The sequence below is a fragment of the Elephantulus edwardii genome, unplaced genomic scaffold (assembly GCF_000299155.1).
Source record: "Elephantulus edwardii isolate Elephantulus edwardi_28Jun2011 unplaced genomic scaffold, EleEdw1.0 scaffold00273, whole genome shotgun sequence".
Lineage (NCBI taxonomy): Eukaryota > Metazoa > Chordata > Mammalia > Macroscelidea > Macroscelididae > Elephantulus > Elephantulus edwardii.
Window position 1 is genome coordinate 2,699,050 of NW_006400023.1, and position 27,261 is coordinate 2,726,310.

General features: G+C 39.3%; 1 protein-coding gene across 1 annotated transcript; it reads right to left on the reverse strand.

The window, feature by feature from the left end:
- Window positions 1-304: 304 nt before the first annotated feature.
- GABPB2 (GA binding protein transcription factor, beta subunit 2) lies at window positions 305-27,261 on the reverse strand. Its single transcript, XM_006900116.1, has 8 exons — window positions 27,154-27,261; window positions 24,831-24,998; window positions 24,072-24,266; window positions 21,068-21,218; window positions 11,647-11,760; window positions 6,366-6,551; window positions 751-884; window positions 305-604 (listed from the first exon to the last, which is right to left on the reverse strand). The coding sequence occupies exons 1-8, from the start codon at window positions 27,259-27,261 to the stop codon at window positions 305-307; spliced, it is 1,356 nt and encodes a 451-aa protein (XP_006900178.1).

Genomic DNA, 27,261 nt, shown 5'->3' on the forward strand with positions numbered 1-27,261 from the left:
CTAGAAAGTAAGTTTTTTTAAAAAACGGTGAATTATCCACAACATTAAGCATTCCTTTATCTCCAAAAGTAATGAGGTGACCTGAATAATTTGGTCCTTATTTTTTTGGCCCTTCAGAAAAAGTGTCCCCTAAATTTGGCTTTGAATTTTCCAGTTGCATAGAGAGCTTTCCTGAGCCTAACCATTGTACCCTGCTGTAGTTTTCTTAAGGACATTTTAAAATTTTATACAATATTTGTTCCCTGTATCTTCTAGTTTTAAAAATGAAAAAGATGGACACAGTGCAAGTTGTGGCCCCTACATGTTAAGATGTAATGGTTTCCATGGAAACTCCAGTATGAGGCTCCATGGTCTCTGCCGGCCCAGTCATTTCTGTCCCTCTTTCTTCTACCTCTCCTTCTGTAATTACGACAGCAGCTACCTCAGCTACCTCTTCAACCACGGTGAGCTCAACTCCATTGGGTTGCTGTCGGGCCATGGCTTCCAGCTTGAGGCGGTACTGTTCTGCCTCTTGCTCTTTCTTTAGGAGCTGGTGTCGGTATTCCTGAGCTCTTCGGTTGGCCTCCTGGAGTTGTTGCTGTAGTAGTGCTCTTTCACTGCCTTCCTGTAAAAAAGTAAATCATGTCACCAGCAGGCAAGAATTCTTGATCACTGATTACCTAGAAAGTAGACAAAAAAGGGCTCAGACCTTAAAAGTGATAGCTTTGACTTCTTCCCTTTTCTTCTCTCCATCACTACTAAAAATATTACCTTCCTTTGCTCCACATTGTTTGTCATTTCTTCCATCCTTGGTTTCTTAGACAATGGCAACTTCTCTGCTTCTACTTTCTCTTCCTCTTCAATTACAGTCTCCTCTGCAACCTGACCAGCAGGTACAGTTAGAACTACAAGAGACATCAATTGGAGGTAATGAATACATGTTATGTTGTTGTTAAGTGCAGTCGAGTTGCAGGTAACTCATAGTGACCTCATAAACGAAAGTCCTGGACACCTCCTGTATAACTTTCGTCCTTTCTCCAGGTCCACAGGGTTTCAAGAGGCAAGCTATTGTGGAAGTAGATGCCACTCCTGCTTCCAAGCTTGTTTTAATCGGGGACCTTCACCAAACACTGTCTACAATGGATAACCATTCTCGCATTTGACTCATCAGTGTCACAGTGTTAGGCTTCACTGCAATGAGGAGTTACCTCTGTACAGCAAGTGGACAGACCAGGGTTACACGACCTAGAAGAATGTTTCACCAAAAATAATTAAAGGTTGACCTGAGGGCTCGATAGGATTTTAAGCTAGGGCCTGGGGCAGGCTCCGCAGGCTTGATCCCACCTTTACTTACCCTTACTCTAAGGGTCAGGACCGCCCATGCAGCTTTGAAAGCCAAAAAGGACAGTAACACACAACACAAAAGACCCCAGAATCTTCCCTTGTGTGACTGCCACCAAGAGGAGATGGAGGCGCCAGCCAGCTCCCTGCTTAGCTGGCTGACTTCCAGATTGGAGGGAGACATAGTAACGATGAATACATAGTAAAAAATATTTTTTTTCAGTTCTAAAATATGCAAATATGTTCTCCAATATCTTTATTTTTTATATCTCTTTGGATTTTAAACTCAATAGGTAAAATATAACCTTGCAGAGAGAAACAAAGGATTAGAGAACACTAAGATAGCTTCAGGAAGAGAGGGTATTGGTTCTCAGGCCTGGAAGTCTTGTATCTGAGAATGTTACAAAAGATGTCTGACTATGGGTCGGCAGCTATATCCAACTAGCTTATCTATTCGGCAGGAAAAACCTATCTAAAGAAGGTCTGAACAATCTCCAATTTCATTTGGAATGGAAAGAGGCCCCAAATAAGCAAAGCACTTCTTAAAAAGAAAAACAAGGTAGAAGGCATCTCACGCCCTGATTTCAAATCCTACTACACTGCCATGGTGGTCAAGACAGCATGGTACTGGTACAATGGCAGATACATAGATCAATGGAATAGAATTAAAAACCCAGAAAATCAGATCATCTACCTACAGTCAACTGATTTTTGACAAGGAGATGAAATCAGTTCAGTGGGGAAACAACAGCTGTTTAAACAAAAGATGTTGGCAAAATTGGAAAACGAGCTGCAGAAAACCCAAGCAAGACCCACACCTCATACCATACACAAAAACCAACTCAAAGTAGATCAAGACCTAGAACTAAAACCAAGGACTAAAAACTTTATCATAGAAAAGCTTGGAAGAACTCTAGAAGCCCTAACCCACAACATCAACAGTCTTCCAAGCATCCTGAAAGACCTACAACCAGGAGAGTATAAAATAGATGAATGGGACCTTCTAAGAATCAAATCCCTATGCACATCCAAAAACTTCTCCAACAGGGTAAAAAGGAAAGCCACAGACTGGGAAAAAATATTTGGGAGGCGGCGGCGGCTGCCGCCGGCTGCCGTGGGGCGACTTAGATGCGCCACGGCTTCGGGAGCGGCGGTAGGTTGTGCGGGGCTTGAGTCGCTCTAACCCCTCCCCCAGAAAGCCATAGCAGACGCTGAGTGCCTGCTCCGCGGTAACCAACCATGTGCGACCGAAAGGCGGTGATCAAAAATGCGGACATGTCGGAGGAGATGCAACAGGACTCGGTGGAGTGCGCAACCCAGGCGCTGGAGAAATACAACAGCGAGAACGACACTGCGGCCCACATCAAGAAGGAGTTTGACAAGAAGTACAACCCCACCTTGCACTGCATCGTGGGGAGAAACTTCGGTAGTTATGTGACACATGAAACTAAGTACTTCATCTACTTCTACCTGGGCCAAGTTGCCATTCTTCTGTTCAAATCTGGTTAAAGCATGGACTGTGCCCACACACCCAGTGATCCATCCAAAAACAAGGACTGCAGCCTAAATTCCAAATATCAGAAACTGAAATCTTCAGCCTTGCTAAGAGAACGCCTCCATCTTTGAACCTTTGTTGTGTTTTGTACAGGACCTTCCTCTGTACCAGTTTGTTGTGGTTATAAAGCAATTAGCAAATCAGCTTACATTTGTATTTATTTTCTATCCCATATTTTTCTCTGCCTCATGTTTTTTCTTTCCTCACAATTCATTCCTTTAAAAAAATAAATCTGGGCGAGCTCTGGTGGCCTAGTGGCAGGAAACTGCACTGCAATCCCAGAGGTACGCGGTTAAAATCCACCAGATGCTCTGCTGAAGAGGGAGGAACAATCGCCTCCTGTACCAGTCAGATCCAATTTGACGGTACACACATAAAATTTAAAAAAAAAATCTGTTGGAGAAAAAAAAATTTGGAAATAACATGTCTGATAAGGGACTTATATCTAGATTTTATAGAACACTCTAACACCTCAACAAGATAAACAACCCAATTGCAAAATGGGATATGAACAGACACTTCACCAAAGAAGACATTCAGATGGCAAACACACACATGAAGAAATGTTCAAAATCCCTAGCTCTAAGAGAGATGCAAATCGGAACAGCTATGAGATATCATCTTATCCCAGTAACAATAGCAAAATCCAACAGAGCAGCAAACAAAAAACAGCTGGAGAGGTTGTGGAGAAACTGGAACTGCTGGTGGGAGTGTAAAATGGTGCAACCACTCTGGAAGGCAGTAGGTCGCTTTCTCAAAAAGTTGCAAATAGGCGAGCTCTGGTGGCCTAGTGGCAAGAAGCTGCACTGCGATCCCAGAGGTGTGCGGTTCAAATCCACCAGATGCTTTGCTGGAGAAGGAAGGAACCATCTCCTCCTGTACCAGTCAAATCTGATTTGACGGTACAGACACACATAATAAAAATAAAATAAAAAAAATAAGTTGCAAATAGAAATACCATTTGACCAAGCAGTTCCACTACTGGAAATATACCCTAAAGAAACCAGAACTGCCACCCAAGCAGATATATACACTACCCATGTTTATTGCTGCATTGTTCACAATAGCAAAGAGATGGAAACAACCCAAGCGTCCATCAACAAATGAATGGATAAAGAAGCTGTGGTATATCCACACAATGGAATATTATGCACCACTGAAAAAACAAAGAACTCATGAAATACTATACAAAATGGGTGACCCTGGAGGACATTATGCTGAATGAAGTATCTGAGTCACAAAAGGACAAATACTACATAATCCCACTGTTATAAAACAGGACTGACATAAGGGTTGGGAGGAAACTAAGAAAAGAGGGGATAAATAATGTACACTGCATGGAAACAGATGAGGGAAAGAACTGCTTAAAAGGAATAAATGATTAGGTGTTATCTGTATGATAACAATCCAGAATAAGAGCTGCATAGTAAAGTGGACTCGGGTAGGGGTGGGAAATTGTACAACAATGAAATAATTTTTTTTTCTTCAAAGAGAAAAGCGAACTGGGGAGGGGGCAGAGAGAAAATTGTGCGACAATGTATGAATGGAAATCCAAGTTCTCTATAAACTTTCATTAGAATCTGAACTTAAGAAAAAGAAAAAAGGCCTGAAGTCTTTACTTAGGATTTTTTAGTTTTTATTAAATACTCAATTGCTTTATTTTTCAGAGATGTGAGAGAAAGTTCAACACAAACATAGGAACACAACACAAAAAAAATCATACTACATGCCTATCAGAATGGCTAAGACAAAATACAGTAATGCCAAAATTCATAATGCCAATGCTAATGAGGATGGATATAGAAGAGATGGATTGTTCACACCTTACTGGTGGTGGGAATATAAAAGATATAGTCACTAAAAAAATAGTTTGCAATTTCTTTAAAATTCTTTCTTCTTACTATGCTTTTGAATGGAGTCCAATGCACTTCTGAATAGTTATCCCAGCTGTATGAAAAGCTATATTTATATAAAAAACTGTACATGAAAAAAACCCAAAAAACCATATACATGACTATTTATAGAAGCTTTATTAATAATAAAAAAACTGTAAATAATTCAAATGTCTTATAATGGTGATACAAACTGCTACATTCATACCTTAGAATACTCAGCAATGAACTTTTTTTTTTTTAGCAGTGAACTATGGATGAATTACTGATATAACTACTTCATTGACTTTTAATAGAAATATGGTAAATTTTAAAAGGCAATCTCAAAAGGTTATATATAGTATTCTTGAAATGACAAAAATATGGATTTGGAGGCCAAATTAGATTATTGGTTGATAGGGGTTAGAAATGGATGAAGAAGTAAGTGATCTTGAAAATAGGAAGAAAGCATTTGGGATTGTGATGGAACTGTTTTGTATCTTCATATTATGCACACAAGTCTACCCCTGTATTCAGCTGTATATAACTAAATATACACACACATGTATATAAATACAAGTAAAACTGGAAAAATCTCATTTGAGTTGATGGATTTTTGTCATTGTCAATTTCCTAGTTACTGTTACATGCTATATGACTATGACACACAACTATATTACGAACAACAAATCGGAACCTCTCTATGCCCCGCATCACTGTCACAATCTCCATCATGCTCAAGACCACTCTTACAGTCACTGTGTCAATCCATCGTCTTCTTGAGGGTCTTCCTCTCCCTGGCTCTCTACCTTTCCCAGTACGATGTCTTTTTATTTTTACAAAGGACTGGGCTTTATAAAATGTTAGCATTATAGGAAAATGGGGAAAGAATATAGGTTATGTCTGATTATTTCTCACAATTGTCTATCAACCTATAGTTCTTCAAAGTAAAAGGTTAGAAATGTGTATTTAGGTTTTGTCATAGTTATGTGCCACTGACTCATAGCTGACTCTCCAGTGGGTTTTTGGAGGCTATAAAGTGAACAGGAGGAGACTGTCCATCTTTTTCCTGTGGAGCAGCTGGTGGATTCAAACAACATGCCTTTGGGTTGGTAGTGCAGCTTCTTACCCACTCACTTGACCACTTGAACTGCCTTTTAGCCAATAAGTATGTCAAGTTTTATAAGGATAGAACTTGCCAATTTGCTGTTTAGAGATTGCATTAATTTTACATTCTTATCAATGATAATACAAGAATGCCTATATACTAGTAATCTTGACATGTTTATGATGTTATCTTCAGGGAAGTATTTATTTATCTGCATTTCTCTTGTTAAGGATAAAGTAGGCTGAACTATTTTCATATTTTTAAGAGCCATTGGTATTTTGTATTCTGTGCATTATTGGTTCCTATTCTTTTTTAAAAAACAGATTACTGGTTTTCATTCTCACTTTATATATATATGAAATTAATCTTTGCCAAACTGGTTTCTCTTATTTTTTCAGAACTTCTTTGCCATAACTTGCACCTTTCCAGTTCCACTATTTATTTGCTTTAATGTCTCAGTTTTAACTGTCTAAAATATTTAGTAAATAATTGTCTAAAAAGGACAACTCACCTTGCTGCCCATCTTGCATAGTTACAATAAATGGCTGCCCAATGCCTCCAGGAGGGAGAGCAGTTTGGAGATTACCCAGAGGGACTCCATCAGTCACTATGGTGATGACCCTTTGTCCTCCACTCTCCACCACTTGCTGAACTGAAGAATCAACAGAATTTCCTTCTATGATTTCTTCTGAATTGCCTAGAGTTGACAAAAGTAAATTTAAAATTTCAGCTTTAAAACAGAAAACATGAACAGAACTATTTTAACCTCTTCGAAAATGTTGACTCAGAGACAGAGGAAAACCTGGAAAAAAAAATGTTGGATTCAACAGTTTACAAAACCAAGCCCTTGTGAACAATGCTAAATCAGAGGATAAGAAAAACAGAGACTGCATTAAAACAGTATTTTATAAAACATCCTAGTTGTTGTTGTAAAGTGCCACTCAGTCAACTACCATCACAGCTCCACAATGATAAAACAGATTGAAACTTTGCTCTGTCCTTTGCCATCCTTACAGTCTTTGCCACGTTCAAGCCCATTGCTGCAGTCAGTTTATCAATCCATCTTGTTCAGAGTCTTCCTCTCCTTCTCTCTCTCCTTTCTCTAGCATAATGTCTTTTTCCAAGGATTGACATCATGCCCAAAGTACAGAAGACAAAATTTCACCAACCTTGACACCAAGGAGCACCTTGACTGTACTTCCTCTAAGTCAGATTTGATGGTTCTGTAGGTAACCCATGGAATAGTCAAAACTCTTTGCCAAAGCTACAATTCAAATGCATCATTTCATCTTTCACCTTCTTTATTCATTGTCCAAAATGTCATTAGTGAGATGTTACTATTTTGCACTAAAAGTGGATTCTATGTACGAGTGAGCTTTCAAATGTCTAAACTTGTTTTGCAGACAATATCAGAAGCCTTAACTAGCGAATGAGCACTGTGACTCTTCAAAGCAGGACAAAATACAAATACACTTGATCTTGAAACCTATTTTTCAGGGAAAATCATTACAATCTAAATATCTGAGGAACTTACAGGGTTGTTGTTGTTGTTGTTTAGTGCTGTCGAGTTGCAGGCGAATCATAGTGACCCTATAAAGGAGAGTCCTCAACACTTGTGTGTCTTTCATCCTCTCTCCAGGTTCATAGGGTTTCCGGAGGCAAGCTATTACGGAAGTGGATGCAACTCCTGCTTCCAAGCTTGTTTTAATTGGGGAGCTCCACCCCACGCTGTCCACATTGGGTAACCAACCATTAACACATTTGACACATCAGTGTCAGTGTTCAGCCTCACAGCAACCGCAAGTTACCGCTGTATGGTAAGTGGACACACCAGGGCTATATGACCTAGAGGAATGTCTGAACAAAAACAATGAAAGACAGGCCCAAGGGCCACGGATTAAGTCACCCACCTTTGGCTTGGTAGCATCGCTTTCTGTCCACTGGGCCAAGTGATCTTTCTCTATGCTGATGTTTTGTTGTTAAGTGCCATCGAGTCACAGGCAACTCACAGCAACCCTATGAAGAAGAGTCCTCAATGCCTGTGTGTCTTTCATCCTCTCTCCAGGTTCATAGGGTTTCTGGAGGCAAGCTATTACGGAAGTGGATGCCACTCCTGCTCCCAAGCTTGTTTTAATCGGGGAGTTCCACCTCACACTGTCTGCACTGGGTAACCAACCATTAACACATTTGACACATCAGTGCCCAGAACACCTCAAGAAGAAGCCAGAGGCCACATTCAGCTGACACTAAGTCTGTCTCCCAAGACCCTAGGCGTGGCGCAACCTTTCAGTATCTTACCATCCCGGCACACCCAAATGCTGGCAAACTCTGGACCACAGACCCCAGTTCATCTGGCTAGTCTGTTCTGCAGACCCCATGTAGCACAAAAAGGATACCACAAAGGACACCAAAACTAGAAATTAGAGTAGATATATTTATAAAAATAAAGTGGAGATATTTAGTAGTAAACTAATAAGAAAATGTATCAAGTAGCCAAAAATTCTGAAGAAGTTGAGGAAGTAAAAATAGCAGATGGGTTCTTTCATCCAAGAGATCAGATATAATAATAATACCAACTGACCTAATTGCACCTTTCTATGAAAGCTGGGTTCAGAAGAGGCCATGATACAGGGATTTTATAGTTAAATGTTATATAGATTTTGGCTGAAAGCAGACAGTACCAGAAAATGTCTGTCAATGTGTTTCATTGACTGTGCAAAGACATTTGACTGTGTGGATCACAAGAAACTGTGGATTAACTCTGAGAAGAATGGGAATTCCAAAACACTTGATTGTACTTATGCAAAACTCATACTTGGACCAGGAGGCTGTCATCAGAACAGAGCAAGGAAACACTGCATGGTTCAAAATCGGAAAAGGTGTACACCAAGGATGTGTCTCATTGCCATGCCTTTTCAATCTATATGCAGAACTGATCATCTAGGTGGCTGCGATGTATGAGGGAAATGTGGCATCAGGATTGGAGGAAGACTCATCAACAACCTGTGTTATGCAGATGACACAACCCTGCTGGCTGAAAATGAGGATCTGAAGCGTTTGCTGCAGCAGATCAAGGATCATAGTCTCCAATATGGATTGAAGCTCAACATCAAGAAAATAAAGATTGTCACCACTGGGCCAATTAGCAGCACTATGATAGATGGTGAAGAGACTGTTAACTGCTTTAGTTTGCTTGGCTCAACAATAAACACTCTTCGTATCAGCAGCCAGGAAATTAAAACACGAATTGCATTAGGAAAATCAGCTGTCAGGGACCCCTTCAGAATACTGAAAAGCAAAGATGTCAGTCTGGAGACTAAGGTGTGCCTGATCCAGGCCATGGTCTTTGCAATTACTTGCCACGTGTCAGAAATCTGGATCATGACTAGGGATAAGAGAAGGAGAATTGGTTCCTTTGAGCTGTGGTACTGGAGAAGAGTATTAAATATACCTACTGAACTACTGGAAAAACAAACAGATTCGTCCTAGAGAGGGTGAAACCAGGCTGCTCTTTGAAGGCAAGGATTCTGAAGCTGAAGTCTGACATACTTTGGACATATTGCAAGAAGTGACCAATCCCTGGAGAGGGACATCCTGCTTGGGAGGGTGGACTGACAGCACAAGAGAGGAAGACCCTCAATGGGTTGGACTGATTCAATGACTGGGGTAATGGGGGTAGGTGTGTCAGACAATAAGGTTGGCAAAGGACAGAACAGGATTTAGGGCTGTAGTACATAGGGCTGTTCTGAAATACAAGAGACCTGACGGCACATAACACAACAACATGAGTTTGATATCGATTGTATAGAATCAAGATTTTCAGTTTGGTTAGTAAACACCCCAAATACTAAACACTAATGGAGTAAGAGAGGCCTTGTTGTATAGCGTTTTGAGCTATTAACCGAATGGTCAACACCAGCTGAATCTACCAATCACGCTGAGGGAGAAAGATGGGCAGTCTCCCCCTATAAAGATTTACAGCCTCTGAAACCTGAGGGAGGGTTGAATGAGTCAGAAAAGGTTGCATGGCAGTGAGTTTGGTGCAAATCAGGGGGAAGAGGAGCACTGGGGGCACACTGGTTAAGAGCGCAGCTACTAACTAAACCAACAGTGCTGCTTTAAATCCACCAGCTGCTGAAGGAGAAATATATAGTAGTCTGCTTCTGTAAAGATTACAGCTTCAGAAAACCTATAAGGTAATTCTAACTTGTCTTAGAGAATCCCTACAAATCAGAATTGACTCAACAGCAATGACTTAGGGGAAACTGTTCCTACCACTATGGAATTCCTCTATTTAAAGAGCAGGCAAAATTTCTACTAAATGGGATATGGACTGCCCATATCAGACAGTCAATTGGTTCAATGAAAACAGAGCATCCACACCTCCTAGATATAAACAAATAGGAAATGCTACAGATGAAAGGACCAAACAGAAAATCTAATCCAACCATCATACTAGACAGGAAGAAACTGAGTCCTGGAGAAGTTGTGATTTATTCACAATTAAAGAGTAAAACAGCATAACCATGAATAAGTTTAATCCTTTCCTTTCTCCTTTTCCATGCTCTCCATTCATACTCATCTATGTGGAGATCTATGATTTCTATTAGTAGAAAAATAGGGCCAGAAGAACGTTCTTTTTTTTTTCTAGACTCCAATCTTTTTCTTTTTTTTTTTTTAATTGGGAAAAAACAAATTGGGGGTACAAGGAGGTGAGGGTTGGGGGCAAAGGGTGAGGATGGGCAGGGATGCAGTTGCAGAGCTGCAGAAATTGGTTGGTGGGGGAGCAGTTGAAGGAAATGAAAGTGATCCAGTGGGGACTAGATGTTACAGGAAAATGACAAGCATTTTCCAATGGTAGTTAAATCAACTGTCTTACTGATTTGGGAACTAGATGCCGACTCTCTGGCTTCAGAAGAACGTTCTTACCACCCAAACATCAATGGCAGAAAGAAACCAGAACAATCTGCTTTTATTTATGATAGAGTAGATTTCTAGAGAGTTCCAGAAAGGTTCCTGGATGGCTATTTAGACTTGTTTTATTTATGTGATACTCTAAGCCTTTTCCCTTTCCTCACAGACTACTAGTGCTGGCTAAGTGTCCAGAAAATATTTTGTTTTAAATATCAGAAAGGCACTACTATATAGCTTGCAATTGTTCAGCTTCATTGGAAATGCAAAATATCTCCAGTGTAAATAAAAGCAACTCAACCTGAAGAACACTGGATACTAGTGAGCTCTGGTAGCCTAGTGGCAAGAAGCTGTGCTGCTATCCCAAAGGGGCACAGTTCAAATCTACCAGATGCTCTGCTGGAGAAAGAGGGGCAATCTCCTCCTGTGCCAGTTGGGTCAGATTCGATGGTACACAACAATAACAACAAAAAGAACACCGAATATAGCAATGAGAGAGGCAGCAAACAAACTCCACAGTTTAATAACTTTAATACACGAGTCTAGGCTGCTATTTTGAATCATTCTATGACAGCATCAGTCAAAACATAACAGAGTATCTAAAAAAATCTGCTAATACATAACTAAATATTTCAATATGAAGCAAGTGGAGCTGGGATAAACAAACTCGAAACTGCAAAAAATACAAAGGAGTAACTTAGTCATTCTTTGATCTTACTCAGCTATCTGATCATTTAAGAATTTTTTTTTCTCCTGAGGCTTAATGATTCTACATCTTGAGATGCCTCTAGTCACAATTCTTTACTATTTCATGAAAATGAAATCTGCTGGAGATATTAAAATGAAAGAAATGATTCATCCAGCAGCTATTCCTTACCTACCTGTGGCTTTGTGTGAGTTGGAGAGGGGGGCTGATGCATCAGCAAGAGCTGCAAGAGTGGCCAGCACTGAGGTGGTAGAATTTGAGAACTGTACTGCTGAGGCCTGGGGGCCACCTATTTCAGTAAAAAAGGCAAATGAAGTCCATCAGGAGTAAATTAACTAAAAATAGCTTATTAAGTCAAAACCCCAGTTGTACCCAATAATGTCCTTAGTCTTCTCTTTAATCTAACAGAAACCAATTTCAGTGTTAAATTTCTTTTAAACAGTTTTTTTTTCTTAAAGGAGATTAAGTCTATAGCCTGGTGTTGGGCTACCACATTCCTCTCATTCACTCATTCTCTTGGCATTGCCAATGTTGAGTATTGACGGCCAACAGACAGGCGTGCCGCCCACACTCCAGGCTGGCTGTGCGGCGTTCTCCTTGGCAACAGGCAGTAAGCCTACAAAGTGTGCTTCACTCTAAATGAAGCAACACCAAGAGAATAGGCCCCACCCGGGCTTGACTCAATCACCTAGCCTCTATTCATTAGCCAGCTGTGTAACAACAGTTTCTTACGCTGAATTTCAAAGGTAGCATAATGGATTAATGCTTAAAATAATTATTATCCATTTTACTTACATCATGAAGTGATTTTTAAACTTTCATCATAACCTGTTATTTTATGTCTTATTTCCTTATGTGTTTTGGCTATAATCTCAGAAGTACTTATTATGCAATTTGTTGTCTCTCAGCTTCAGATCTACCCTTCTTTGTTTTGTTTTCTCATACTGGAGCTAGAATCTTTAAGCATTTCTTCTTTGACAACTGGTATGAGATAAAGCTTTGTCAGAATAAAATCGTGGTTGCCCCCTGTACCTGATTACTTCCCTATTTTTGTAGAGTTCCCTTCACTGTTACCTATTTTTTTTATCAGTTAATAATTATCATGTATGAATTTATAAATGATATAGGAAGTAGCCTATGATATAGTGCCAATGGTGATAAGGGAAGAGGTTCAAGCTGTATTGAAGGTATTGGCAAAAAATAGGGCCCCAAGAATCAACAGGATACCAACGGACATGTTCCAAATAACAGATGCAGCTCTGATGTGCTCACCAGCTTGTGCCAGGAAATTTGGAAGACAGTCAACATATTTGAAGAGATTCATGTTTATTCATACTGACAAAAAAGGTGATCTAACAGAATGCAGAAATTATTGAACAATATTATTAATATCACATGCAATAAAAAATAGCTGAAGATAATTTAAAAATGGATAGAACAATATATTGACAGAGAACTAACAGAAGTTCAAGCTGGATTTAGAAGAGGCTGTGGCATCAAGGGTATTACTGCTATTGTCAAATGGATCTTGGCTGAAAGCATAGAATACCAGAAGAATGCCTGTGTTTGTGGGGTGTTTTTTGCCATGCAAAGGCATTTGTCGAACCTTGAGAAGACTGGGAATTCCAAAACACCTAATAATGCAAAATCTGTACTTAGAGTAAGAAGCTGTTGTATGAACAGAGTAAGGGAACAATGTGGCAATACTAACCTCTGATAAAATAGAGAAAAGAGTGAGTCAGGGTTGTATCCTTTCACCACTCTTACTCAATCTGTATCCTGAGCAAAATCGTTAGAGAAGTTGAACTTCATGGAGAAGATCATGACATCTGGAGGAAGATTCATCAATGACCTGCATTATGCAAATGAGACACAAACTTTCTAACTGAAAGTAAAGAGGACATGAGGGACTTGCTGCAGAGGAATCAAGGACTGTAACCTTTAATATGGATTACATCTCAACATCAAGAAAACAAAAATTCTAACCATTGGACCAATAGCCAACATCATGATAGATGGAGAAAAGACTGAAATTGTCAACAATTTCATCTTGTTTGGATCCACATTCAACACCCTTGGTACCAGCAGTCAGGAGATAGGGAGACATAAAACATTTGGAGAGTTTGCTGTCAGGAATATTTCCAAAGTCCTGAAGAGCATGATGTCAGTTTAAAGACTAAGATGTACCTGATTCAAGCCACAGTCTTCCCAATCACCTGCTTTGCATCTGACAGTTGGATAATGAATATGGATGACAGTAAAAGAATCGAATGCTGAATATCCCATAGACTACCAAAAGAACAGACATATTATGTCTTGGAGAAAGTACAATCAGCATGTTCCTTGGAGGGAAAGATGGCGAAGCCTCATCTCACATATTTTGGACATGTTGTTAGAAGAGGCTATTCCTTGGAAAGATGTCATGGGAAGGTGGAGGGTCAGCAAAAGAGAGGAAGAACCTCAATTAAATGAATTGATACAGTGCCTGGGGCAATGGGCTCAAACCTATCAGGGATGATTAGGTGGTACAGAATAGGACAGGGTTCAGATTTGTTGTTCTAAGGTTTGCTATGAGTTGCACTCAACTCAATGGCACTTAACAACAGAGTTGTATAATTTAGAGTATATAAATATATAAGAATTTGTAGACTTACATTCTAGAAATTACTGTGTAGTTTCAGGCTCAGATACACTTTATAACTTCTTAAATATACTCTTAATTTTTAAGCTTCCTTACTATCTGTGCCTAATGATTCTTTCCACCTTTTCTTCTATCTAGAAGTCAGTTATCAGTAAAATACTTAAGGAAGCTTCTATTTAAGCCTAGAACAGGATGGTCAGATCTGTTGTTCGTAGGGTCACTCACTATGAGTTGTACTTGACTTGAGAACCCTTAAAAACCACAGTGAAGGGGAGCTCTGGTAGCCTAGTGGTAAGGAGCTGCAACTACAATCCCAGAGGCGCACGGTTCAAGTCCACCAGATGCTCTGCTGGGGAAGGAGGGACAATCTCCTCCTGTACCAGTCAGATCTGATTTGACACACAAAAATAATAAAAAAAACAAAAAAACAAAAAAAAAACCCACAGTGAATACTTCCACAGAGGAGTCCTTTCTTATATGACTAATCTAGGTAACTTATTTTATACATTTAAATGTTGTGGAGTACTATATAGTAGCCCTTATTGTCCCAAACCAGCTTAATCAAGGGTTTTCAATGATGACTGTGGGAGTAAGGATGGAGACAGGGGTGATATTTCCATTTTATTCTCTCTTAGAATAATCTTAATTCCCAGGGAACCAAATGGTCTGCGTGAAACACAGTGCTTGACCTCCAGAAGGAAACTATCTAATGATGTTATGCTGAGCAAGATTCAGCTACAGTTTGTTTCCCAATTTTCCTGCTCAGTTCATCTTTTCCTCATCACTCAGTCTCTCATATCAAATGCTGACATAAGAATACACAATATTCTCAGATGAAACAAACAAGGAATAAGCAATTGTTAGATACACTCTTCATGTAGATTAGAATATGGTTGGGTGGGTTTTTTAACAGTTTTGTTGTTATTTATAAATCACTAGCAATCAGTAAATAAGCTGTTGTAAAGTTCAAGCAGACTACACATGAGGCAGGCCACCCGGCTAAAGGGATAGGTAGAATTGCTTCACTGTTAAGATGGCACTGGAGAGGTCATCTGTTGTATGCAGTTTAGTGAGTTCAACTTGCAGTTGCCAGTGTAGCCCCCTAACTCACTTACTCCCTGCCACTGAGTCAGAAATGACTCACAGCTGACCCTGCAGCAGGCTGTGGGAGGCTGTAAACTGCACATGAGGAGAATGCCAATCTTTCTCCCTCAGAGTTGCTGGTGGATTTGAACAGCTGGAGAGGAAAGGCCTTGGTTAGCAGCTCAACCCTTTACCAATTATACCAACAGAAATCCCCAATAAAATGAAAGGAAAATAAATATCCAAATGTAATGTAAACAGAAAGTTAATATGGTTATGTATTCTGGAGAGATACCTGATGGCAGATTTTCCTAATGCAATTTTTCTTTTGATTTCCTGACTGCTGATGCCAAGCTTGTGGAGCCGAGCAAGCTGTAAACCTCAATCTCTTCTCCATCCATCATGGTGCTGCCAATTGGCTCAGTGGTGAGAATCTTTGTCTTCTTGATGTTGAGCTTCAATCCATATTGAAGACTATAGTCCTTGACTTTCTGAAGCATGCACTTCAAGTCCTCCTCAGTTTCGACAAGCAGGGTTATGACATCTGTGTAATGCAGATTGTGATGAATTTCCCTCCAGTCCTGATGCTACACTCCACCTCACAGAGCCCAGCTCCCGGATGATCTGTTCTGTATATAGATTTAAAAGGTATGGAGACAGGATGGATTCCTGATGCACTCCCTTCCTGATTTAGAACCATGCAGTGTTTTCTTGCTATGTTGTGAGAACTGCTTCTTGGTACAAGGATAGGTTTCGCATAAGCACAATTAAGTGTTCTGGGATCTCTCATCAACAGTATCTGTCTGCAGACTACTGTGCACCTAATCCAGGCTATGGTCTTTGCCATTACTTGCTATGCATCAGAGAGTTGGACAAAGACTAAAGATGACAGAAGAATTGATACCTTTGAGTTATGGTGATGGGGAAGAGTCTTGAACATACCATGGACCACCAAGAAAACAATTAAGTCTGTCTTGGAGAGGTTGAAACCAAGTTTTTCCTTGGAGGTTAGGATATTAAAACTCTGTCTTACATACTTTGGGCATGTGGCCAGGAGGAATCAGTCCTTGGTGAAGGACATCATGTTCAGAAAGCAGGAGGGACGGCAAAGGAAAGGAAGACCCCGGATGAGATGGAATGATACAATAACTGTGGCAATGGGGCTAGGTGTGTCAGAATCAGTAAGACTGGCTTGGGACAGGGCAGGCTTCAGAGCTGTTGTACATAGGTTCGCTATGGGTTGCAGGTGACTCAACAGCACATAACAACAATATGGTTATGTAGTTGCATGTTGATATGTTATAAATGTTTCATACAACATTAACAGAGAAAAGGAGAGTAGGTATATTATTGTAGAAACAGAAAGATAACTAGTGGAGCTCTGGTGGCCAAGTGGCAAGAAGCTGCACTACAATCCCAAAGGCGCAGAGTTTGAAACCACCAGATGCTCTGCTGGAGAAGGAGGGGCAATCTCCTCCTGTACCAGTTGGATCCAATCTGACAGTACACACACACACACTAAAATTAAAATGTATATGAGGATCCAAGAAGAAGAGGATAGGAGCAGAGGGGTGAGGATGGGTTGGGGGAAATCACAGGGTCACACAATTTGATGGGTGGAGGGTGTGTGTGTGTAAAGGAAATGGGAAAGATGCAGGGGGATCTGGAAAGACAAGGCAATGGTGCACATATTTCAATATTGATTAATTTGACAAAATATAATGAATGGAAATGATTATATGAAACATAATGTGAATGAAGGATAGTGTGAAACAATGTATATGAACTTTATAAGCAAACCAATATAAAATAAAAATTTATCTTAAAGAAAAAAAAGAGTAGCTCTGTTCAAAGCAATGTAACAAGCATCATACTGGCCTCTGGGAACCAAGGCAAAAGAACTTTTAATCTGAATGGTCAACCTTGCTCAACATTCCAGCTGAGAGTGGACAATTTCAGTTTTACTACAGACCAAGTCTACTTAACTTGTCACATTTGTGAACCTTCACTGGTATCTAAAGACTTCTGGATTATAAAAGCACTTGCTCTAATCATTGTAGTTTGAACTTCAAATACACAGTGTTATGAATGACTTGATTATATGTAAGCCAATTTTTGTCTTCAGTACAGGTGAAGCAAAGTGGTTCATCTTCAATTAATTGTTAATAGTCTTGGGAGGGGGGAGGGGAAATCTCAGTACTGCCCTCTTGTGGTCCTTACAGAGGAAAAGAATGCCACACTGGGAATAATTCACTGCACCCACTCACTGCCATCCAATCAGAACCAACTCACAGCTGACCCTCCACTGGGTTTCCCAGGCTGTATATATCTCTGGAGGACATTGCCCATTTTCTTCCTTTGAGCCATGAGTGGACTTAAATTTCCATAGAGCTGTGGTCTCTGGTTTAGCAGCACACCACCACCAGAACACATTACTCTTCATTGAGAATGTATATTTTCATTTAACAATAGGAAATACAGCAGTTGATAAGCAAAAGGTCAGAAGTCTGAACCTATCAGTTGTTCCACTGAGGAAGATGTGGCAATCTACTTCCCTAAAGATTTACAGCCTTGGAAATCCTATGGGAAGTTTTACTCTGTCTTAAAGGGTAGTTGTAAGTCAGAATCAATTTCGTGGCAATTTAAAAACAAAACTGAAGCACTGCTATGGAACAGGCACTGAAACACAAACATTCAAAGTTTTACAACAACCGTATAAAACAAGACTGAATATATCCACATCTTACAAGTAAGTAAAGACAGCTTAGAGAAATAATTAGTGTTCTCAAAGTCAAGCTAGTAAATTAGTAAACAAGTATTTAATATAAATTCTGAATACAAAATTCTATGGACATTATATATCTATTTTACCATACTGCCTCTCAGTAATAAACCAATTCAAGACCCTTTTTATATATTATACAAACTTCACTAGGAATGTAATTGTTTCTTTATAAATGAAAGTTCAACAGAAAAAAGAAATAGTCCATATAGAAACTTATTTAAATAAAGATATAAGTTCCATCATAAAACAAGTATTTGTAAAAGGAACTATTTCAAAGAAATTAATTTATTTCTTTTTTTATATAGAAGCTTTTGTTACAAATATTCTGATCTCAAAAGATCAACATCAAGTATTCTGCCCTGTTGTTTTTTTTTTATTTTTGTGTGAGTGTACCGTCAAATCAGATCTGACTGGTACAGAAGGAGATTGTCCCTCCTTTTCCCGGCAGAGCATCTGGTGGATTCGAACCGTGTGCCTCTGGGATTGTAGCTGCAGCTCCTTTCCCCTAGGCTGTCAGAGCTCCCCTGCCCTGTTGTTTTAAAATATGCTCTCATGTGAACCAAGATTTTTATGTTGTTATATGCCGTCAAGTTGCTTGCAACTCATAGCGACCCTATGTACAACAGCCCTAAACTCTGCTCTGTCCTGTGCCAATCTCATGGTCTCTGACACATCCATCTTGATTACCGCAGTCACCGAATCAATCCACCTCATAGAGGGTTTTCCTCTCCTGCGCTATCCCTCCACACTCCCAAGCATGATGTCTCTCTCCAAGGACCGGTCTCTCCTTACAACATGACCAAAGTATGTCAGACGGAGCCTCAGAATCCTTGCCTCCAAGGAGCCACCTGGTTTAACCCTTTCCAGGATGAATTGTTTGTTTTCCTAGCAGTCCATGGTATCCTCAATACTCTTCTCCAGCATCACAGCTCAAAGGCATCAATTCTCCTTCTATCCTCCTTAGTCACTGTCCAACTCTGACGCATAACAAGTGATAGCAAAGACTAAGGCCTGTATCAGATGCCCCTTAGTCTCCAGAGAAACACCATTGCTCTTCAGTACTTTGGAGAGGTCCCTAAAAGCAGACTTTGCCATGGTAATACATCTTTTAATTTTCTGGCTACTGGTGCCAAGAGTGTTGACTGTGGAGCCAAGCAAATTAAAGCTGTGAACAATCTCAAACTCTTCACCATCCATCCTGATACTGCCAATTGGTCCAGTGGTGAGAATCTTTGTCTTCTTGACACTGAGCCTCAATCCAAATTGGAGGCGACAGTCCTTGACCCTCTGCAGCAAGCGCTTCAGGTCCTCCTCAGTTTCAGCAAGCAGGGTTGTGTCTCTGAGAAGAATGGGAATCCCAGAACACTTGATTGTGCTAATGAGAAATCTATACTTGGACCAAGAGGCAGTCATCAAAACAGAGCAAGGAAACACTGCATGGTTCAAAATTGCGAAGGGCGTACGCCAGGGATGCGTCCTGTCTCCATACCTTTTCAACCTGTATGGAGAACAGATTATCCAGTAGTCTGGGCTCTATGAGGAGAAATGTGGGGTCAAGATTGGTGGAAGATCTATCAACAAACTGCGTTACGCAGATGACACAAGATTCTTATACTTTATTCAAATAACTGTACTTAACTCTTTTATATTACCACTACACTTTTGTCTATTTTGCTTTATTATTGCTTCAGACATGAATACTTCCTCCACAGCACTATCTTTCCTTTATATATATACACACACACACACACATATACATATATATATATATATATATTTGAAATACAACTTTATTCTGGTTCTAAACAAAATGGCATGGGAATAACACTAACAAGATTTTACCATGGAATATTGTGATATGACTATAGCAGTCTCGTATTTGAAACTCAACAAGGAAATAACTGCCTTCCAAAACAGTTAAATATGAAGGTCCACAAAATGAAGGTTTATTTAACTGCCACACTCATTCTGAAGCTCATTCATCTCCTTCAGCAACCCAGAGATTTAGCATGTGTTCTGCTCGCTAGATAATAAACACATGGCACCACTGATATCACAGGACAGTTGGCTATAAAACTAGACTTCTGACACTGGGCTTCAGCTTCATTCTCTCACAGATCATCAGCCTCGTCCAAGAGAGCAGTTGTCTGAGCAAATCATGCTCATATTGTGCTGCCAAAGCTGGGTCCATCACAACTTCTGTGGGGCAAGAGCAGGCCTGGCAACAGACTCCAAGTTAGGGTCTCCAATTAGTTTTCTAGCAAGCCAAAGGAAAGGCTTTTCAAAGTTGTAGCTGCTTTTAGCAGAAATATCATAGTACTGAAGATTCTTCTTTCGGTGGAAAATGATGAGTTTTGCCTTAACTTTCCTATCCTTAATGTCTACTTTTTTGCCACACAACACAATGGGAACATTTTCACATACTCAAACCAGATCCCTATGCCAGTCAGGCACGTTACTGTAGGTAACTCTCAATGTTACATCAAACATAATGCCACACGGGGCTTGGATATAACAGCCATCCCTCAACCCTCCAAATTTCTCCTGGCCAGCTGTATCCCACATGTTGAATTTAATTGGTCCTCTATTGGTGTGGAACACACTGCCATATCTATGGTGACTACATACTTCTTGCAATCAACAATCAGATGACATTTCACCAACATTGTTTTTCCAGTACCACCATCGCCCACCAACACAAATTTGAAGTGGACTTGGGCTTCTCCTTGGGCAGCATCTCTGGACCCCGTCGGACTGAGGGATGGAAAGATGGCCCACAGCACTATCTTGAGAGACACTTTTATATTTTCATTTTGTGTTAGGCATAACACTAGAATATTTCACTTTTATCAAATTTGGCATCTACAAATAATCCCTGTGTCTGATATTCCCTCAGTTTAAGTAAAATTCCTCCACAGAAAAAAAATGAAATCTATTAACCTTAAGATCCACTACAAATCTTCTGTTTGGAGGGTATTTTAATAAATGAGTGGGCATCAAAGAGTTTCTCTGTTCATTTTATGGGAAAACTTGGGATTCAGTTAGTTTTTAGCATTTCAAATAAATATCATATTATCAGAATATTACCTGAAGTTGCTTTGGTGTTAGCTGAAGAAACAAGACTAGCAAGGTTGACAACTTCTCCTGATGTCAAGATGAACGGAGCAGCCATGGTCACAGCGTTACTCATAGGGTTGGCTCTGTCAGGATTAGCATTCACCTGATTCTGCATTGCTTCCTACCAAACAAGCCAGGATATTCCAGAGCATTTATTAGCCATGGCTATATGGTTATTAAACAGTCTTGTTCACTCCCCAACCCTTGGCAATGTTCTATCAAGAAGAACTACAGAGAATGAGCCAAGGAGCCTCCCATACCCATCATCATTGGTGAAGTCTGGCTTATAAGCGATTCTATAAGAGAGTATAGCTTCCTTGTAAGCCAAGACTACAGCCTTTTTGGAGGAGTTCTGATGGCATAGTAGTAAGGAACTGTGCTACCAACCCAAAGGTATGTGGTTCAAATCCACCAGATACTCCAGGGGAGAAAGATGAACCATCTTTGCAATTTACTGCCTCCGAAAACCCACTGAAGGGTCAGCCATAGGTCGGTTCTGACTTGATGATACAAAAAACCACAACCACCACCACAATCTTTATGTATCTTTCTCTCAAGGAGAGGCTTATGGGTTTGAACCACCAATCTTGCTGTTACTAGCGAAGCACTTAACTACTACATCACCAGGGAGCTCAGTATTCTCAGTAAGATTGCTGTTTTTCCAGACCAAGGCAGCAGGTATGGTTTTTTTTTTTTAATTTTATTTTGTGTATGTGTGTCTGTGTACTGTCAGATCAGATCTGACTGGTACAGGAGGAGATTGTCCCTCCTTTCCCGGCAGAGCATCTGGTGGATGTTTTTTTTTTTTAATTTTTGTGTGCGTGTACCGTCAAATCAGATCTGACTGGTACAGGAGGAGATTGTCCCTCCTTCCTCGGCAGAGCATCTGGTGGATTTGAACTGTGCACCTCTGGCATTGTAGTTGCAGCTCCTTGCCACTAGGCCACCAGAGCTCCCCAGCAGGTATGTTGTTATTTCTCAAATTTGTTATTATTTTAGAAAAGCAAAGAAGTTTGCAAAAACTTTTAGACAATTCATTTTATCTTCGCAGGTCTTGTTTATTGTTGTGTTTTGGTGTTTTGTTTTGTTTTAAAAAAAAGAGAGGTTTGGCTTAAATAGTCTAGAAAATAATTTCTGGCACTAATATTCTAAGAGCAATTATCTACAAGTCAACATGTTGGCAAGAGATCCCTTATGCCCTGCAGAGAACAATATTCTCTAGAGTTTTGTCCAACTACTTGTTCCATTCTGCCACTGAAGAAATTCCTAGGAGAATACATAACAAGCAAATAAATGAGTGCCAGATTTTAAAGTTTAGTTCCATATGTTGCATTCTGCTTCCAGGAATATTTGCTCAACTTTAGTGGGGGGGGGAACCTTACATTTATTTATTTAACTTTCAGAAACAGTTTTTTATAAACACGTTCACTTTTGAAAAGTCCAGTTTTGAAAGAAACTCTAACCCAGGAATTGAAAGTTGAAAATGATAACCAGTCTATGGAGAACCATCTGTCAGTAAAACAAACAAAAATGAAAATGCAATAGAAATAGGATTATGTCTTTTTCATATATAATCATCCCCTTGCTAAGAACTTCAGTTGAGATAAATTATTCATTCTCTGGTTACTGCTAAATTCTTCCTGGAAACTGCACCTCTAACTTCATTTTTAAAAATAAAATTATTTTTACTGCTTTAGCAAGGCTGGATTATTGTTTTGTTTTGATCTGCTCCTTTAATGTACTGTCCACTTTTAGTTCAAGCTCTCACTGGATCCTGTTTGGACTAATCAAACCATTCTTCAGCCTGTCTCCTCTCTCTCGTACGTATGCAACACTCCCAAAAACTGTTGTTATTAAACATATCTAATCATATCACTCATTTTCTAGCGGATCTTCACAAAATAGTCCAAACTCCTTAGCATGCCATATGATAACCCTGTTTTCAGACCCAGCTTAATTTTCAACCTTTGGCTCTACTTCTACTTTGCCCATTCTCTCATCACAGAACTTCTTGACTTACTCTTTCCTGAACAGTTCATGTCTTTCATTCTTGCTTTTCATTTCCTTTTTCCCTAGCCTAGAATATTACCTTTTTACTTCTGTGTCTACTTTTCCTTCAAGATTCAGTTCTAATTTTCCATATTCTTTAAGTCTTCCCTTAAGCATCATTAGAACTCTCTCCTCTGTGCTCTTGTAACACTTGCAAGATATGTTTAGAGGAGCTCTGGTGGGGTAGGGTGTTGCACTGCTAACAAAAAGGCTTTTTGTCTCTAATGGTTTGAATCCACCAGCTGCTCCAAGTGAAAAGGATGGGTGGTCTCCTCCCATTAAAATGTACAGCCTTGGAAACCTGATGGAGGGTCACTGTATGAGTTGGAAACCACTCAAAGGGAGAGTGGGAGGGAGAGACCCTGGAGGACTTTAATGTTTTATTTTCTGGTTTTTAACTCCATGATGCTGTGACTACTCCGAAAGCAGAGCCATGTCTTAAAAGTCTTTGTATTTCTCATCCTATTGCCCATAATAGTGCCTAATATAAAAGTGCTTGCTTAAGAAATTAGTGAAATAATCATAGCTAATTTTTAATTCTGAGATTGTTTTCTTATGACTCAGTAAGTTTTGGATCTATCCTGTATCAGTTGTGATGTACATTCAAAACACAGACAGTGGCTTATATTATCTCAAGTTAAGACTAAGTAAAAAGGAAAATGAGAGATTTTTCTCATGGAGGATAAAAACAAATAAATACAAAATCAAATAAATGTTATTTCTGGACTAGCCACACTTTGGTTTTAAATCACCAAGAAAAATTCAAAGTTCTACAGAATCTTTTTAGAAAGATACTAATTACATTGAGTCACAAGACTGAAACCCACTTGAAGTACTACTTTAATAATTTTTACTTATTTTCTTAACTTCTTAAATACTTAACTTCAAGTGAAGGATATTCTGGGGAGTATAAGAAGAATCATACCTGGAGAATAACCAGAATCTCAGCATTGTTTTTTTCCAGGGCTATGTCAAAGGCAGACTTATCAAACTTGCTAAAAGCATGTACATCAGCACCGTACTTGATAAGCAGCTCTACAACATCTCGGTGGTGGTGCTCTGTGGCCCAGTGCAAAGCTGTCATCTTCAGCATGTCCTTGGCATTCACATCTGCACCATTCTGTGACAGAAAAAGTAATTTTTCCAAAAGACACTAGTTATAGTAGCACAGGTGCAAGATCCTATCACCAACTACAGATGATTTCCACAGTGATTACGCATTTTCAAATTTAGATCACGTTTAAAGAATATCAAAGAGAAAGCATTTCTCAAATTTTCCTGAATGCTGACAGACATAATGATTTCAATGAGTGGGTTGTCTAAGGACATCACTGGGGAATTATGACAGATGGGGAAAAAAGGAGAAAAGAACAGATTTTTGTTGCATTTATTAACAGAGCGCTGAGTGCTTGATAAAATAGGCCTAAGTACAGAGAACACCTGCTGAAAAAGAATGAAGAAAAATCAATAAAGTCTGTTTACCCTTTAAAAAGCTTAGAAAACAAACTTCTCATAGCTGTGCTAACTCCTGAAAGAGATGAAACTCAATGCTATAAACTATCCTAGCATAATCCTTCCCAACCCTACTTGCTACCACATGTTCAAGTCAGAAAATAAGGAGGAGGGAGGTGGATGGTTTGGTAATTTTTTTTCCAACACAGCCCCACCACTATTCTTGTTTTACCCTAACAAGCAGTTCCACGATGTGTGCATGTCCATCAGCTGCAGCCATGTGCAAGGGGGTCCTGTCCACTTTGGTCCGGGCATCCCTGCTAACTCCTGCTCGAAGGAGCACTTCTGCTGTGGAATAATGACCATACTGGGCTGCAAGGTGGAGGGGTGATGTTCCAAGCTGCGGGAAAATAATACTCATTGACTATCCACTATGTGCAAAGCCCTGGATCATTAAGAGTGAGATACAAGTGAATAAGAAGTGAATCTTCTGGTTCTTGTCCTTGTATAGAGAATCGGATGGGGCAGAGCTGAAAAAAGTATTTAATTAAAAAAAAATAACAATATACTTTATGGATAAATAAATATATCACCAGCTAAATAAATACTAACTTTAATAGATTTAAATCAGGTAGATTTATCAGCTAAGATTCTCTACTAAAGGAAATTCTTTTAAGCAGGACTTAGAAAAAGGTTTTTAAAAATGAGTTTACTCCCTAAAGAAACCATAACTGCCACCCAAACAGATATACGCACACCCATGTTTATTGCGCCTTTGTTCGCAATAACAAAGAGCTGGAAACAACCCAATTGCCCATCAACAAACAAATGGATAGAGAAGCTCTGGTATAGTCACACAATGGAATACTATGCAGCACTGAAAAACAAGGAACTAATGAAATATTATGCAAAATGGATGACCTTGGAGGACATTATGCTGAGTAAAATATCTCAGTCACAAAAGGATAAATATTGCATAGGGCCACTGTTGTAAAATGGGACTGACGTCAGCTTATGAGGGAAGACAGAAAAGGAGGGGAGGAATGATGTATACTGCATTGAAACAGATGAGGGAGAGAACTGTTTAAAGGGATATATGAATGGGTATTCTTATCATTACAGAAGTCCAGAGTGAAGGCTGCAGAGTGGACTTGGGGAAGAGGGATTACATAACAATGAGAGATTTTTATTTTTCTTTTCAAGGAGAAGAGTGAATTGAGGGGGAGGGAGTGGGCAGGGAGAAAAGTGCAACAATGAATGACTGGAAACCCTAAATCTCTGTAAACTTCCATTAAAATTAATAAAAATTTTAAAAAATGTGTTTACTACAGTAGCATTTAGAATCAGGAGTAAAAAGATTGGAGAGGTAAATCCAAAGCAATTTTTAGGAAAAAAGGAGAGACTAGAAAGTTACATGTGGAACTTGGGTCCAAATTCGATTGTTTAGGATAGAAGTCTGTTAGAGGAAAGCAAAGCAAATAAAACCAATGAGGTAGAGAAGAGACATGTCAATAGCATAAGTAAATCTGTGCAATCTCAATTTTTATCTTGGAAGAATTAACTAACAGTATTCCACTTTGGCCTGAGATCTATTCCTTTCCTTTGATCCACTCATTATTTAAAGCCTATTTAGTGTATCCTTTGCTTTTCAAATATTCTGCTTCTCCGACTGACTGAAGTTAATTCACATAACTCTTTTTAGAGCTATTAATAGAAATGCTAATCTCAAGTGTTTTCTTTTCTTCCTTTTTCTGAGTGCTAAGAACCTGCTGGCTTTGAAGTTATAAATTAATCACCCAGAATAGAAAACATTTTCTCATCAAATTGTTAAAATTAGGCAATACTAAAAAAAACCCCACTAACTATTTAGGGCTAAGAAAGATTCTTTTATAAATGGGACTTCAGTCTTTTGAAACTCTCTTTAGTTTGTTGTCTAAGCTAATGAAATTATACCTTCCTCTTTAATGTTTTTAAACAGTGGTAAAGGCTTATTATTATTTTTATTTTTATTTTTGTGTGTGTACCATCCAATCAGATCTGACTGGTACAGGATTGTCCCTCCTTCTCCAACAAAGCATCTGGTGGATTCGAACCACCTACCTCTGGGACTACAGTGCAGCTTCTTGCCACTATGCCACCAGAGCTCGCCTAAATAGTAGTAAAGGAAACAAAATGGCTAAACAATTCCTTATTAACCTGTGCATATTGTAGAAAAATGAAAAAATAACCAGTTATTAAGAAATAGACCCTTATTAATTTTGTTGAATTTCTACCTAATTACAGAAATCTATAATCAAAGTACACTCCAGGAAAAAGTCAACCTTTTGAAAATAATCTAAAAAGCATTATAGAAAAGCACAATTACATTGACACCTATCCAAAGGAGAATCTTTCCATCTGAAGAAAAAGAAAACCAAATATTCAGACTGCACAAATAAAATTTGTGTAAAGGTAATAAGGCATAAAGGGAAAGAATAATCAATAAAGTCCATTTAGCCTTTAGGAAAAAGGCTGATGAAATTACACGCTGGGAATAATGAAGAGATCTTTCTTACCCAGTCAGTAGTGAATGGGGCACCATTTGCCATCAATGTTCTCACTTCATCATCTTGGCCTTTTCTTGCTGCTTCTAGCAATCGCTTCCCCAAGTCCACCAAAGACAT